Source organism: Montipora capricornis, chromosome 1 (assembly GCF_036669925.1).
Source record: "Montipora capricornis isolate CH-2021 chromosome 1, ASM3666992v2, whole genome shotgun sequence".
In the NCBI taxonomy this organism is placed as follows: Eukaryota; Metazoa; Cnidaria; class Anthozoa; order Scleractinia; family Acroporidae; genus Montipora; species Montipora capricornis.
In genome coordinates this window covers 50,736,227-50,748,726 of record NC_090883.1, presented here as the reverse complement: position 1 = coordinate 50,748,726, position 12,500 = coordinate 50,736,227, and the positions used below count along the sequence as shown (strand labels likewise).

The following is a 12,500-nucleotide window of genomic DNA, read 5'->3' as shown; positions in this document are numbered from 1 at the left end:
TTCTAACTCAATGATAGCACCAGAAAAATGATGAATCATTAAGACGTACCTTGGGAAGAACGAAACAGATGTGTCTAAACTTACACAATGGAAAAATGCGCTTCGACAAGAGTTATTTTCATAGAAAATGTGCCTGCATTAATTAAGGGAGTGCGAACTCTTGGTTCTTTGTGGCATTTAATGAGTACATTTTCAAATATAATCCGAGAGCTGTATGAACGATTCGTTAGGCCAAGGCTTGTTCTTGTTCTCTAATAAGAATATTTTCAAAGTCACTTGTCGTAGATTCTCTGAAGCCCGATTGCATTCGTATTCAAATATCTCGTCTAAGAAGGATTCAAATGGACGATTTTTTTAACAAGTACAATTCAATGACAGAAGACCACAACAAAGAGGGTTTGCCTGTGACCCTTTCTAGAAAGATCAATTTTAGAGGACGTTCCGGATGAAAATGAAGACCGCCATTGTTAGAGTACTTAATAAAAAACGAGCAATGACAAATAAAAGTATTTTGCCGCGTTCCGCGAACGCAACGAATCATTTCCGCACACAGTCACCTCGTGGTAGATTTAAATAATTTTACCGGGAGTATAACTTCAAAAAAAAAAAAAAACGACAGACAATCAAGAGTCGTAGTAGTAACCCATCTTTGGTAATTAAGACCTTTATTTCCAAAACTGGTTCTTACTACTCATGAGATCCTCAAATTGGCAAAATGCGAAAGGTCAAAAACTTAAAGACAGTTTGATTGTAAAGGCACATGACCATTTCCGACGTTTATCGCGTCAAGTAAGATTAATCATTTCGTGGAGGCAAATATTAACCCCTAGAAAACAGAGTTTGTTTAATTCCAGTCGAGAAAAATATCGAATCACCGAGAAGGTACGTACTTGTGCTTGAGCAATCAAATATTAACACCCACCGCGAAGTTAAACGGTAGGCCATCTACTGCCTCCGTCAATATCAGGAATCCGTGAAAAGAGTCGATAAAAAATCTGTAGGCCATTTTTTTAAATTGCCTCAGGGCTGTCCTCGAATAATTTAAATATGTAAACTTACGATGATGGCTGCGAGCTTCACAAGTCCATGTTGAAACTAGTAGTGTTGCCACTAGAAGCAGCAAGAGCCTTAATAAAAGTTTGTTTCCCATCTGCTTGGAAAAGAAAGAATATCTCACCGTTAATGATAATTATCACTCGCTAAAAAGACATCTGCAAATATGAAATCGACCAATCGCTATGAAGTGAAAGGGGAGATGAAATTAGAACTATCCTCTTAAGATCATTATACCGAAAATTCCTCGAAATGATTTTGAAAGATTGTAGGCGGTTGAAAGAATTTTACACTACTCCAGCGCAGGAAATCACCGAAAGACCAATTAAAGTCTAAGAATGTTACGTGAAAAACGCTTCCTTAGGAGAAAGGAAGCGATGTCAAACTGCACCTGGCCAGAATTAGCCAAGGCGTGCTTACACGACAAGCCGCATTTCGTTAGAACTATTTCTTAACATACCTTTACGTCCCAATTTTCGAACCTACAAGATAAACTTTCCACAACGGCACTGCCAAATTTTGACTAGCTTTGAAGTCCTTTGTTCGATGTAACTCATAACTAATTCAATCTCTTTGTTCTCGAGGAAAAAAGAAAAGTTCTTTGTTTCGAATAGCTGGTATCAAGGTGACGGACTGATCAAAATTGATCTTTGAAATGAAAATAAACAAGCCACGGACTGATTTGCCCAAAGTGAAACTTTAAGTTTGCAAACAAACACCAAAACAGCTTTTTAAAAATCTAATTTTACGTCAGTGAAACATCCATATTGGAGGGCCAAATTATCCAGAATGACGAATTGAAAAAATCCATTCAGAGCGACAAAAAGTGCAACAAATTTAAAATCAATTTATTATGACATCTCTTCACGTGGAAGTAAATGGCGAGTTGTATAATCTCGGTTTTGAGGGATAGCTTGAGGGACTTGACTTGGCTTTTGATTTCGTCCAAGGCTTGAGTTTTCTTTGCTTCTCGTGGGGATTAGATCCAACCTTTTTTCCGTTTCGCACTTTTTCGTGGTTGTTAACTAGCCTTGACTACTAGTCCAACGCTGTCATTACTTTGAAAAAAATTGAAAGAAACACGACAATAGTTGATCATCACCATCACTGCCACTCAACCCAGTTGACCCAGTTAAGGGTTTGATGCGCTTTTTTTAATATGACGCCTTTCTTGTTTTCAGCTTTAAGCCCATCAATTCGTTACTAAGGTGTTGACAGTTGTCATTCGGTGCTGCAACCCATCAACAATCTCGCATTCATTAAAGGTTTTCGCAAGGGCATCCATGTATCTCTTCTAAGGATCGTCAGTGCCTCTCGTTCCTTTGGAGAGCGGGATGACGAGAAGTTGTTTAGAAAGGAGATTTGCTCCCATTCTGACCAAATGACTATGACCGACATTGTAACAATGTTGCGTGACACTGTCACGACCTCGTGGTGTGCTGACGTCACAGCTGGCTTTTGTATTAAAGTAGCCTTGTTGATCCGCCATCTTGGTGTGTGTACGTGTGTTGATTGTCGTCCATATCGACCGTTCTAGCTTGTTACAGACATGTAGTCATGCAGTAGCGTAGCCTCTTCCTGCAGTTCAGTCGTTAAGCTGAGTCTTTTCTGGGCTATTGCAAAGGCATCTGCGATTCTCTGCAATCCATCTTTTGAATGCGAGGAAAAAGCAACTTCATCAGCATTATGAAGATCTACAAGTCAAGCTGGAGACGTCTTGGTTTTATCGTGAAGCTGACGAAGGTCTAAGGAGGTTGCCATTGTTCCGATAGTAATAGGAGCGCGTGGAATCATAAAAAGGGCTTGGAGGAACAAACAGCGAAAATACCTGGCGCTATTAGTACCAGTGAGCTGTAGAGGAGAACGCTACTTGGCACGGCACATAGTTCGAGAAGGGTTGTATCCCTAAAATGAACTCATTAGTGCCGAAGGATCATAATTCGATCCCGACCCCAGCTCAAGGAAGCAAAACTTTGGCATTAATTAGTGACACTACAGAATCAAATCAACTCATATAAAATCGTAGGTTGGTTTTTGAGCCTGCGCTGAGAGCGGAAAACTGGAGTAATCGGAGAAAAACCCCTCGTAACAGAGTAGAGAACCAACAAAATCAACCTAAATGTGACGCCAAGTCTGGAAATCGAACCCAGGTCACATTGGTCTGAGGCGAGCGCTCTCACCACAACTGCGCCATTCCTGTCCCCCTTTGCCCCACTTACATTCTGAATTTTTAATAATAATTGATGTCTGAAACTTAAAACACTTCAATCTTCTTCGAGTTTAAAAATTTCCATTTTTAATGATCACATTATAAAGGCTGAAGCAGGATGCTTCCTAAAGCAAATCAACCTAACCTCAGCTTTAAAATCCTAAAGCCTTTCTGTCACCTTGTTCAAAAGTTTACAGACATTGTAGGTGTTTTTCCCCCCAATACAACATAACAGAAAGGCACATTACCTGGAATTAATTTCATTTCAAATTTCTTTGTTTCCAACCCTTGTGGTAGATCGAAGCACAAAGACATTTTATCTGAAAGAAACCAAGGTCTAGGGAATACTAGAACACCAAGATATCAGTATTGGTCATAGTCAAAAATAAAGCTACAATCAACGTCGAACGATGTAAAAAGACAACTACTTATATTGTGTGCAAACTACACATACTTGCTTTCTATCACCATAACTTTGCGCTCATATTACGAGTAACTCCACACCCTCATTTCCCAGCCATGTCGTCTATTCCAAATATCTGATTTAATTAACCAATAGACCTTTTTACCGATACGGTCGATACGGCGGCCATTTTGATTTCTATTGTTTCGAAAGACATTATGGGATGCTCAAGGGGCAAATTAAGATGTATTTGCCCCCTGGGCATCCCATAGTAAGTAGTTGAAACAATAGAAATCAAAATGGCCGCCTTATCTGCAAAAAGGTCTATTGCAACATGACCAGTTACTTGGGGGGCTCCCATATTAAAAAACGTCCGTCCAAAGTTTCAAAAGAGTTCTTTATGTTTGTTGTTGTATTAGAAACGCATAATCCCTCCAGATGCTGTGTCTTTCGTCCATTGTAAATTCTGAACTAACTATATGAACCGTATTATCCACCTGGACGAAATTTGGCAAACGTTTTATTAAATTCATCCAGTACGACGGAAAGTTAAAAACGATAGTTCCTCCATAGAAGTCATTGTTCCTTTGTCCTTTTGTATACTAGAGGAGGCTTACAGACTGTTCACAAACCAAGGAGTTAGTTTCGAAAAAAACACTCTTTTGTTGCTTTGTATTCGAATGGCTCACGCTCGAAACGTCAGCTATGGGTAAACTTTGCTTTATCACCTGGTATCATAAACTAAATTTATCGTGAGACGCACAAAACATGTTGGCCAAAGTTCGTCTATCCTGTTCCATGCTCTCGGTGAATCTGAGCGAGCAAAAAATTGTGGTGAGCGCGAGGAAAGGTCGAGCAAAGGTCGATCAAAGACTGGGCTAGTCTTTTGCCTCGACACAATATTGCTTGCCCCGACCCACTTAGAGCCTGGAACAGGCTAAAGTTCGTCTCAAACGGATTCCCCATCGTTAGTATGAAAACGACCAATGTTACCAGAATCTAGTTTTCTGTGCATGCGTGGTCCAAAATACCAAATCTAAAACAAAACGTTTGAAAGTACTAACAATTTTACGAGTGATAATTGAATTTTAAATCTTGACTTTAATCTAACGTCAATTCAGCCATGTCTGTGGTCCAAACTATAATCGTCCGGGGATTGAGCTCTATTACTCTTGCGCAAGGGCTTACCTCTTACGGAATATATTAAACGAGATCAAGTGACCAGCTCCTATTGGTTTGATAGCTCATTTGGTAGAGTAGTGGAGCGCAAATTGGTCATGGATTCGAGGCCCGTCCAAGCCTATATTTTTTAGGCTTTCTTCTTTAGCAACTACTTAAGTTGCTGCTAAAGTAACCACGGTGATCTCCAACTCTCGTGTTTTCTTTTGCATCGGTGAAAAAACATAGCAATTTATCACATGGGCGATGGTCAGCACTTCCGGTTTTTCAGATCAATAACCTTTTAAAGGCCTTAAGGGGGCGTTTTAGACAGTACAAGTTTGCTTACTTACTTAAAAGTACGGGGACGCTCATTGTACCTTCTAACGGGTTCAACTTGTGGATCGGTACTGTTTGGGGTGCAAAAGAATAAACAAATGGCCTCGGGCAGAGTTGTCGCGGTACCTGTCAAAGGCGATTTAAACGGTATGACTTTTGCTTTTGACTTTCACTTGCGACCAACTCCTGCCACGACGTGTAAAGACTCAGACCTATGACACCCTTACGACCGGGCGTTCACGAATAGTGTGCAGGAAAATGGTCGAATGTCACGACGTTTTGACAGTTGCATTCGAAAGTCTAGGTCGTTCTCCCACCTGAGACGAGTGCCCAGTGACGCGTTACCAATATAATCGTTAGAAACGTGTCACGATGTTAAAACAGAGAGCATGAAGTAGTTTTACATCTTTGTCACGTATTAGAGCTTTGGTGGCCGAAGTTTAATCCGATTCTTTAATGGAAAAAAAATGCCCATACTGTAAACACCAGTAGCCATGTTACAAAGAGTTTATTGCTTATGAAATGAAAAAGAGCTGATCATAATCATAATCTTTTACATTGATAATGTACAAGGGGCGAAGTTACAATCAGTAAGACATCGTGTTTAATCTCATTCCTGGGTGTCCTAGAGGGTGTATTCAAAATCCTTCCCATGAGAGAAAGGACCCTGGAAATTGTCAGCTTTTTTTTTTCTTATAACTATAGAGACTGTCAAATCAGAGGGCAAAGACAACTTTTTTGTGCTTGATTTGCTTGTGTGTACAAACGAAAATCTAAAAGTGGTCACAAATTTGGGATATTTGCTGTAATCACTGATCACTATCATGCTTTCAGTATTTATACCGTGACTACATTAGAGGCGACATTGCCATTTCGCCAAAATTTAAAAGCGACTATTCCAAGTGTGAAAATATCATTGTCATTGACTTGTCAGAAGGGAGTGTCTGAGACATCGTTAATGCCGTTTCAAGAAAATCTACGTGACATTGTGCACGACTTTGGTGGCTGCTTTGCTATTGGAGTTATCCGCTGAAAGACACGCTCAAGCAACTATCCTTGCGTGTTTAAAGTTGGTTGTTTTACCAGCGGCGCAAACTTATACACAAACAACATAGGTAGACGTAATAACTTGTAGTTAAAGCTCTAATGCTCAAGACACTTCTAACTTTGATCAAGACACAGTGACTTCTAACTTTGCGTAGACACTGACATCGCGGGTGTTCCAAAATGGCCGCCATATTAATATAGTGCTTTTAGCCCCTCTTTTAGTCAGTCATGCTCTTGTTTGCTTTTTTCTCCGAATGTGTTCTTCAGTAGATTGTCGTAGTTTGAAAGAACTCACGAAGGGCTTATTGGCAAAACAAAACAAAAACAACAACAAAAAAAACATACTGTATTTACATGGCAACCATTGTTGGAATATCGTGTATTGGCATTTCAATCGGTTTTGCTACCGGCGTAAACAAATATCTGCTTCAGCCAGCTTATGACACGTTATAATGTAGTATGTCGCGATGACACTTTAATGAACACTATTAGTAATGAAATTATCATCGGCTTTTTCTGTACAAATGTATACATGTAGTAGTAATTTGGCTTCAGATCTGTAGGTACGTTCTTTGCAGTTCAGAAAAATGGAATTCTGTTCAGATCCATTGTCGTTCTTTCAAAATCCCTTTAAATTAAGAGCATGTCGACATAAAGCTAGGGTACTAGGCGCAGAAACTTGATTATTTTCGTTTCTTTGCCGAATCACAACAGCCTGAACGTGCACATGCAGGCGAGCAGTGTGATGCGCAAGACGGTGAGCACCCATTCAAACCTGTGATTGGTTGAACCAAATGAGTGACGTGCAAAACTCGGTTGGTCGACGAACGTGTTTCCGGTGTTAACATAGCGTCATTTTCTATCGGGAGACCAAGAGCAGAGGTGCAGCAGGCCACAGTGCATGAAGGATAGCACCCACCGGGGCACGGGCTTGGACAGGTTGGAGACTCTGGAGCTTGGTCTTGATAAAGACTCTGTGGTGCTCCAACCTCCGTCGGTGGTGCCAGCGCTGCAGCTTCATGGGCAGCTTGTTGCGCAAGCTCTTCTGGCTGACAACAGTCCCGTGGACAATCATAACTACAGGAAAACTTGCAAGATTCCTTGCATGCGAAAGCCTGGGCTGGAATATTTTTGGACTGAGGGTAAGGTACATTTGGCATAAGACCAGGGTGTAGTTGAGACGGCATTCCTGGGGAAGCCGGGGCGTACCTGCCAAATGCACAGCACGCATCTGCACAGGCTGGCGCACATACCTGAAAGTAGAGATAAAGACAAGCTCAACTAAAAGCTAATAGATACTTAAAGATGTTTACAGCGTATCCGGCAGATACCATATCGTTTTGCATTCCCCACCTTTACTACAGTGATAACTTTATTCATTCCAAGCTTAAGACTGGTTTCTGTCGGAAGGCTTTTTCTTGTAGTGACTGGAGTACTATCCCTGTAAATCAAGGACTGTCTTTCTTTTAAGCGGTATATGTAGTATATTAATTTCATTCGCTGTCTGAGCCTCGATGATAGTTCAGTGGCTAGAACATTGGTCTCGTGTGAAGCCTCAAGGGTTGCATATCGCCAATTTTTTGCCAGTTAACGAGCCGTCTTTTGCTCGGACTTGTACAGGGTTAATAGAACTCTGCCCCGATACCGCAGAGGTCATGGTTTTAAATTCCGTAGAAGCACGAACTTTTACGGCTTCCTGGCCTTTTTAACTTATTAGTTATTTCAGAAAGTTGATGCCCTTTACTTCATTTGTAAAGTTTATTCTTGTAATTAACATTAATTATTTGTGATGGGTACAATAAAAATCAGATAAGATGATGAGTTCCCTCCTTCTTAACCTACAATCCTGGTCAAAGTGTTGGGACAGTTCACGGAAGATGACTTCACAGTAAGACTCTCTTAAGACAAAGACCGCGTAAGCCCGCCCTTCCCCGTTTCCCCCTCCCCTATGTCAATGTTGATAAAAATCTTGAAAAAGAAAAACCTTGACAATAGGTTAAAAAGAGCCATGTTTCACGAATTGTTCGCCTCCAATAACTTCGTTTTTGGTCTGGTCCGGCAATTTTCGCACATCCAGAGTGTAAAGGAATATGTGGCCATTTTGGTAGAACTACTCTATCCATTGCCTCGTTAGCTCAGTAGTTAGAGCACTGGTCTCGTAAACCAGGGGTCGAGGGTTCAACTCCCTCACGAGGCTTCCAGAAGTCGTTCTGGATTCGTTTTCGGTCTGATCACAATTTTCGCACACCTAGAATGCACGGAAAAATATGTGAAGGTTTTGGTAGAATGACTCTGTCCACGGTTGCCTCGTTAGCTCAGTGGTTAGAGCACTGGTCTCGTAAACCAGGGGTCGAGGGTTCAACTCCCTCACGAGGCTTCCAGAAGTCGTTCTGGATTCGTTTTCGGTCTGATCACAATTTTCGCACACCTAGAATGCACGGAAAAATATGTGAAGGTTTTGGTAGGATGACTCTGTCCACGGTTGCCTCGTTAGCTCAGTGGTTAGAGCACTGGTCTCGTAAACCAGGGGTCGAGGGCTCAACTCCCTCACGAGGCTTCCAGAAGTCGTTCTGGATTCGTTTTCGGTCTGATCACAATTTTCGCACACCTAGAATGCACGGAAAAATATGTGAAGGTTTTGGTAGAACGACACTGTCCACGGTTGCCTCGTTAGCTCAGTGGTTAGAGCACTGGTCTCGTAAACCAGGGGTCGAGGGTTCAACTCCCTCACGAGGCTTCCAGAAGTCGTTCTGGATTCGTTTTCGGTCTGATCACAATTTTCGCACACCTAGAATGCACGGAAAAATATCTGAAGGTTTTGGTAGAATGACTCTGTCCACGGTTGCCTCGTTAGATCAGTGGTTAGAGCACTGGTCTCGTAAACCAGGGGTCGAGGGTTCAACTCCCTCACGAGGCTTCCAGAAGTCGTTCTGGATTCGTTTTCGGTCTGATCACAATTTTTGCACACCTAGAATGCACGGAAAAATATCTGAAGGTTTTGGTAGAATGACACTGTCCACGGTTGCCTCGTTAGCTCAGTGGTTAGAGCACTGGTCTCGTAAACCAGGGGTCGAGGGTTCGACTCCCTCACGAAGCTGACAGGGGATTCCATTCGTGTTCGTTTTCGGTCTGGTCACCTTTTCCGCACATCCAGAATGTAAAGTAATATATGGGCTTTTTGGTACAATGACACCGTTCACGGTTGCCTCGTTAGCTCAGTGGTTAGAGCACTGGTCTTGTAAACCAGGGGTCGAGGGTTCAACTCCCTCACGAGGCTTCCAAAAGTCGTTCTGGATTCGTTTTCGGTCTGATCACAATTTTCGCACACCTAGAATGCACGGAAAAATATCTGAAGGTTTTGGTAGAATGACACTGTCCACGGTTGCCTCGTTAGCTCAGTGGTTAGAGCACTGGTCTCGTAAACCAGGGGTCGAGGGCTCAACTCCCTCACGAGGCTTCCAGAAGTCGTTCTGGATTCGTTTTCGGTCTGATCACAATTTTCGCACACCTAGAATGCACGGAAAAATATGTGAAGGTTTTGGTAGAACGACACTGTCCACGGTTGCCTCGTTAGCTCAGTGGTTAGAGCACTGGTCTCGTAAACCAGGGGTCGAGGGTTCAACTCCCTCACGAGGCTTCCAGAAGTCGTTCTGGATTCGTTTTCGGTCTGATCACAATTTTCGCACACCTAGAATGCACGGAAAAATATTTGAAGGTTTTGGTAGAATGACTCTGTCCACGGTTGCCTCGTTAGATCAGTGGTTAGAGCACTGGTCTCGTAAACCAGGGGTTGAGGGTTCAACTCCCTCACGAGGCTTCCAGAAGTCGTTCTGGATTCGTTTTCGGTCTGATCACAATTTTTGCACACCTAGAATGCACGGAAAAATATCTGAAGGTTTTGGTAGAATGACACTGTCCACGGTTGCCTCGTTAGCTCAGTGGTTAGAGCACTGGTCTCGTAAACCAGGGTCGAGGGTTCGACCCCCTCACGAAGCTGACAGGGGATTCCATTCGTGTTCGTTTTCGGTCTGGTCACCTTTTCCGCACATCCAGAATGTAAAGTAATATTTGGGCTTTTTGGTACAATGACACCGTTCACGGTTGCCTCGTTAGCTCAGTGGTTAGAGCACTGGTCTTGTAAACCAGGGGTCGAGGGTTCAACTCCCTCACGAGGCTTCCAAAAGTCGTTCTGGATTCGTTTTCGGTCTGATCACAATTTTCGCACACCTAGAATGCACGGAAAAATATCTGAAGGTTTTGGTAGAATGATACTGTCCACGGTTGCCTCGTTAGCTCAGTGGTTAGAGCACTGGTCTCGTAAACCAGGGGTCGAGGGTTCGACTCCCTCACGAGGCTGACAGGGGATTCCATTCGTGTTCGTTTTCGGTCTGGTCACCTTTTCCGCACATCCAGAATGTAAAGGAATATTTCAGTGTTTTGTTAGAGCGACATAGTTAACCATTGCCTCGTTAGCTCAGTGGTTAGAGCACTGGTCTTGTAAACCAGGGGTCGAGGGTTCAACTCCCTCACGAGGCTCACAGATGATTACATTTCTCTTCCTTTTCGTTCTCGTCATTTTTTTTGCGCATCTAGAATGCAAGGAGAAATATCTGGGCGGTTTTGGTAGAACGACACCGCTCACAGTTGTCTCGTTAGCTCAGTGGTCAGAGCACTGGTCTCGTGAACCATGGGTCGAGGGTTCAACTCCGTCACGAGGCTTCCAGATAATTGCATTTGGATTCGTTTTCGCTTTGGTGACAAATTTCGCACACCTAGAATGCACTGAGAAAGATCTGACGACTTTGGTAGAATGACACCGTCCAAGGTTGCCTTGTTAGCTCAGTGGTTAGAGCACTGGTCTCGTAAACCAGGGGTCGAGGGTTCAACTCCCTCACGAGGCTCACAGTTGATTCCATTTCTCTTCCTTTTTCATTCTCGTCACGGAGAAATATTTGACGGTTTTGGTAGAATGACACCGACCACGGTTGCCTCGTTAGCTCTGTGGTTAGAGCACTGGTCTCGTAAACCAGGGATTGAGAGGTCAAATCCGTCAAAAGGCGAACGGTTGATTTCTTTCCGGTTACTTTTCGTTCTCGTCCCAAATTTCGCACAATGCTTTGAGGGATCGGTCATGACTAGTACTCTGAACAGGTAGGTTACCACGGCTAGTTATCGATGTAACATATCTCACCTTTGGACAAGGAGCTGGACAAAATCTCTGCTGTGTCTTGTAAATTTCCTTAAGATCTTTCTCTCTCTGTGCTTGCGCTGCCGCCTTAGTTTGCTCTTTTTCCTTTCTTTCCCTTTCCCTTTCATCTTTTTCCTTTCTTTGTTGCTCATCTCTCATTCTCTCGCCTTCCTTCGTGCAGCATCCTGGACCGCATGACGCAATGCATGTTTGCTTGCACTGTGGATGACATTTGGAATAATCATGCTGTAATTTAGGCTCGTCGTGTTGCTTTGCCAAAGCCTTTTCCTTGGTCTTTTGATAGTCTGCCATTCTTTGATAATGTAAGAATTTATGGCCTCGATTTCGCTCTTCCTCCGCTGAACAGCAACCACTGCCGCACGAAGGCGCACAGTCTACAAGGCAGTGAGGGTGGCAATGCTTTCCAAGTCCTGTTTTGACGGACACCTTATCGTGTTCTCGACAACATCCGGGCATACACGACGACACACAGCTCTCAAGACACATGGGATGGCAGTTGGCCTTGAAATATTCATCTGCATTGAAAAATGAAGCTTGTATAGTCAGGATACAAGTTCTAACAAGACAAGGGGAATCCATACGAGTTGTAAGCTTTGCACTTCAATCATAAGGTAACGTAACAAAAGAAGGTATTTTGATCGACGAATAACGTAGCTAGGAACTGATCTAAAAGACCGTCGTAACAGTATTTATTTTTATATACAGTGCATTTGGAGCAAGAATGCACCTTACCATAGACTTTATTCATAAATGGCGGCCAATTTATAATTCTTTTGTCGAAGTGCAAATTAGCCTACCAAGCCTCGATACCATACAGTGAATTGAAAAGAATTCTTGCTCTAAAATGAGGCTTGGTAGGCTAATTTGCACGTGGACAAAAGAATTATAAATGTGACCGCCATTTATGAATAAGGTCTATGACCAGTCTTTCACTAGGCTTGCTGCGCCTGCGACTACCTTCCCCGGTTATTAATGCTATAACCCAATAATACCAATAAGGGGCCCGGTCCCTGGTTTGTTTTTGTTGAGCATATCACAAAACCGGGAAAGATCTCATGGATATACCCACCACGGGTCCCCTA

The 12,500-nt window shown here is 42.8% G+C and overlaps 2 protein-coding genes and 15 non-coding genes across 18 annotated transcripts in view; 15 read left to right on the top strand and 2 right to left on the bottom strand.

Moving 5' to 3' along the window:
- LOC138047547 (uncharacterized) overlaps positions 1–1,549 on the bottom strand; it is an 11,302-nt gene extending 9,753 nt beyond the window's left edge. The window contains exons 1-2 of the mRNA XM_068894446.1: positions 1,514–1,549; positions 1,060–1,153 (exon numbers count right to left, since the gene is read on the bottom strand). Coding sequence (XP_068750547.1) covers positions 1,060–1,150 — 91 coding nt within the window. The 5' untranslated portion in view covers positions 1,151–1,153; positions 1,514–1,549. The remainder of the gene's footprint in view (positions 1–1,059; positions 1,154–1,513) is intronic.
- Positions 1,550–5,655: 4,106 nt separating this feature from the next.
- Positions 5,656–12,500, bottom strand: part of LOC138054056 (uncharacterized) — a 16,419-nt gene continuing 9,574 nt past the window's right edge. For both annotated transcript variants that reach the window (XM_068900569.1, XM_068900572.1), the window contains 2 exons: positions 11,401–11,933; positions 5,656–7,462 (listed from right to left, as the gene is read on the bottom strand). In XM_068900569.1, coding sequence (XP_068756670.1) covers positions 6,893–7,462; positions 11,401–11,933 — 1,103 coding nt within the window. In that variant the 3' untranslated portion in view covers positions 5,656–6,892. The remainder of the gene's footprint in view (positions 7,463–11,400; positions 11,934–12,500) is intronic.
- Positions 8,334–8,406, top strand: Trnat-cgu (transfer RNA threonine (anticodon CGU)). The gene has a single exon. It is a non-coding gene; the product is annotated as a tRNA-Thr (tRNA).
- Trnat-cgu (transfer RNA threonine (anticodon CGU)) lies at positions 8,514–8,586 on the top strand. The gene has a single exon. It is a non-coding gene; the product is annotated as a tRNA-Thr (tRNA).
- On the top strand, positions 8,694–8,766 carry Trnat-cgu (transfer RNA threonine (anticodon CGU)). The gene has a single exon. It is a non-coding gene; the product is annotated as a tRNA-Thr (tRNA).
- Positions 8,874–8,946, top strand: Trnat-cgu (transfer RNA threonine (anticodon CGU)). The gene has a single exon. It is a non-coding gene; the product is annotated as a tRNA-Thr (tRNA).
- Trnat-cgu (transfer RNA threonine (anticodon CGU)) lies at positions 9,054–9,126 on the top strand. The gene has a single exon. It is a non-coding gene; the product is annotated as a tRNA-Thr (tRNA).
- Positions 9,234–9,306, top strand: Trnat-cgu (transfer RNA threonine (anticodon CGU)). Its single transcript has one exon. It is a non-coding gene; the product is annotated as a tRNA-Thr (tRNA).
- Positions 9,414–9,486, top strand: Trnat-ugu (transfer RNA threonine (anticodon UGU)). The gene has a single exon. It is a non-coding gene; the product is annotated as a tRNA-Thr (tRNA).
- Trnat-cgu (transfer RNA threonine (anticodon CGU)) lies at positions 9,594–9,666 on the top strand. Its single transcript has one exon. It is a non-coding gene; the product is annotated as a tRNA-Thr (tRNA).
- Trnat-cgu (transfer RNA threonine (anticodon CGU)) lies at positions 9,774–9,846 on the top strand. The gene has a single exon. It is a non-coding gene; the product is annotated as a tRNA-Thr (tRNA).
- Positions 9,954–10,026, top strand: Trnat-cgu (transfer RNA threonine (anticodon CGU)). Its single transcript has one exon. It is a non-coding gene; the product is annotated as a tRNA-Thr (tRNA).
- Positions 10,134–10,205, top strand: Trnat-cgu (transfer RNA threonine (anticodon CGU)). Its single transcript has one exon. It is a non-coding gene; the product is annotated as a tRNA-Thr (tRNA).
- On the top strand, positions 10,313–10,385 carry Trnat-ugu (transfer RNA threonine (anticodon UGU)). The gene has a single exon. It is a non-coding gene; the product is annotated as a tRNA-Thr (tRNA).
- Positions 10,493–10,565, top strand: Trnat-cgu (transfer RNA threonine (anticodon CGU)). Its single transcript has one exon. It is a non-coding gene; the product is annotated as a tRNA-Thr (tRNA).
- On the top strand, positions 10,673–10,745 carry Trnat-ugu (transfer RNA threonine (anticodon UGU)). The gene has a single exon. It is a non-coding gene; the product is annotated as a tRNA-Thr (tRNA).
- Trnat-cgu (transfer RNA threonine (anticodon CGU)) lies at positions 11,038–11,110 on the top strand. Its single transcript has one exon. It is a non-coding gene; the product is annotated as a tRNA-Thr (tRNA).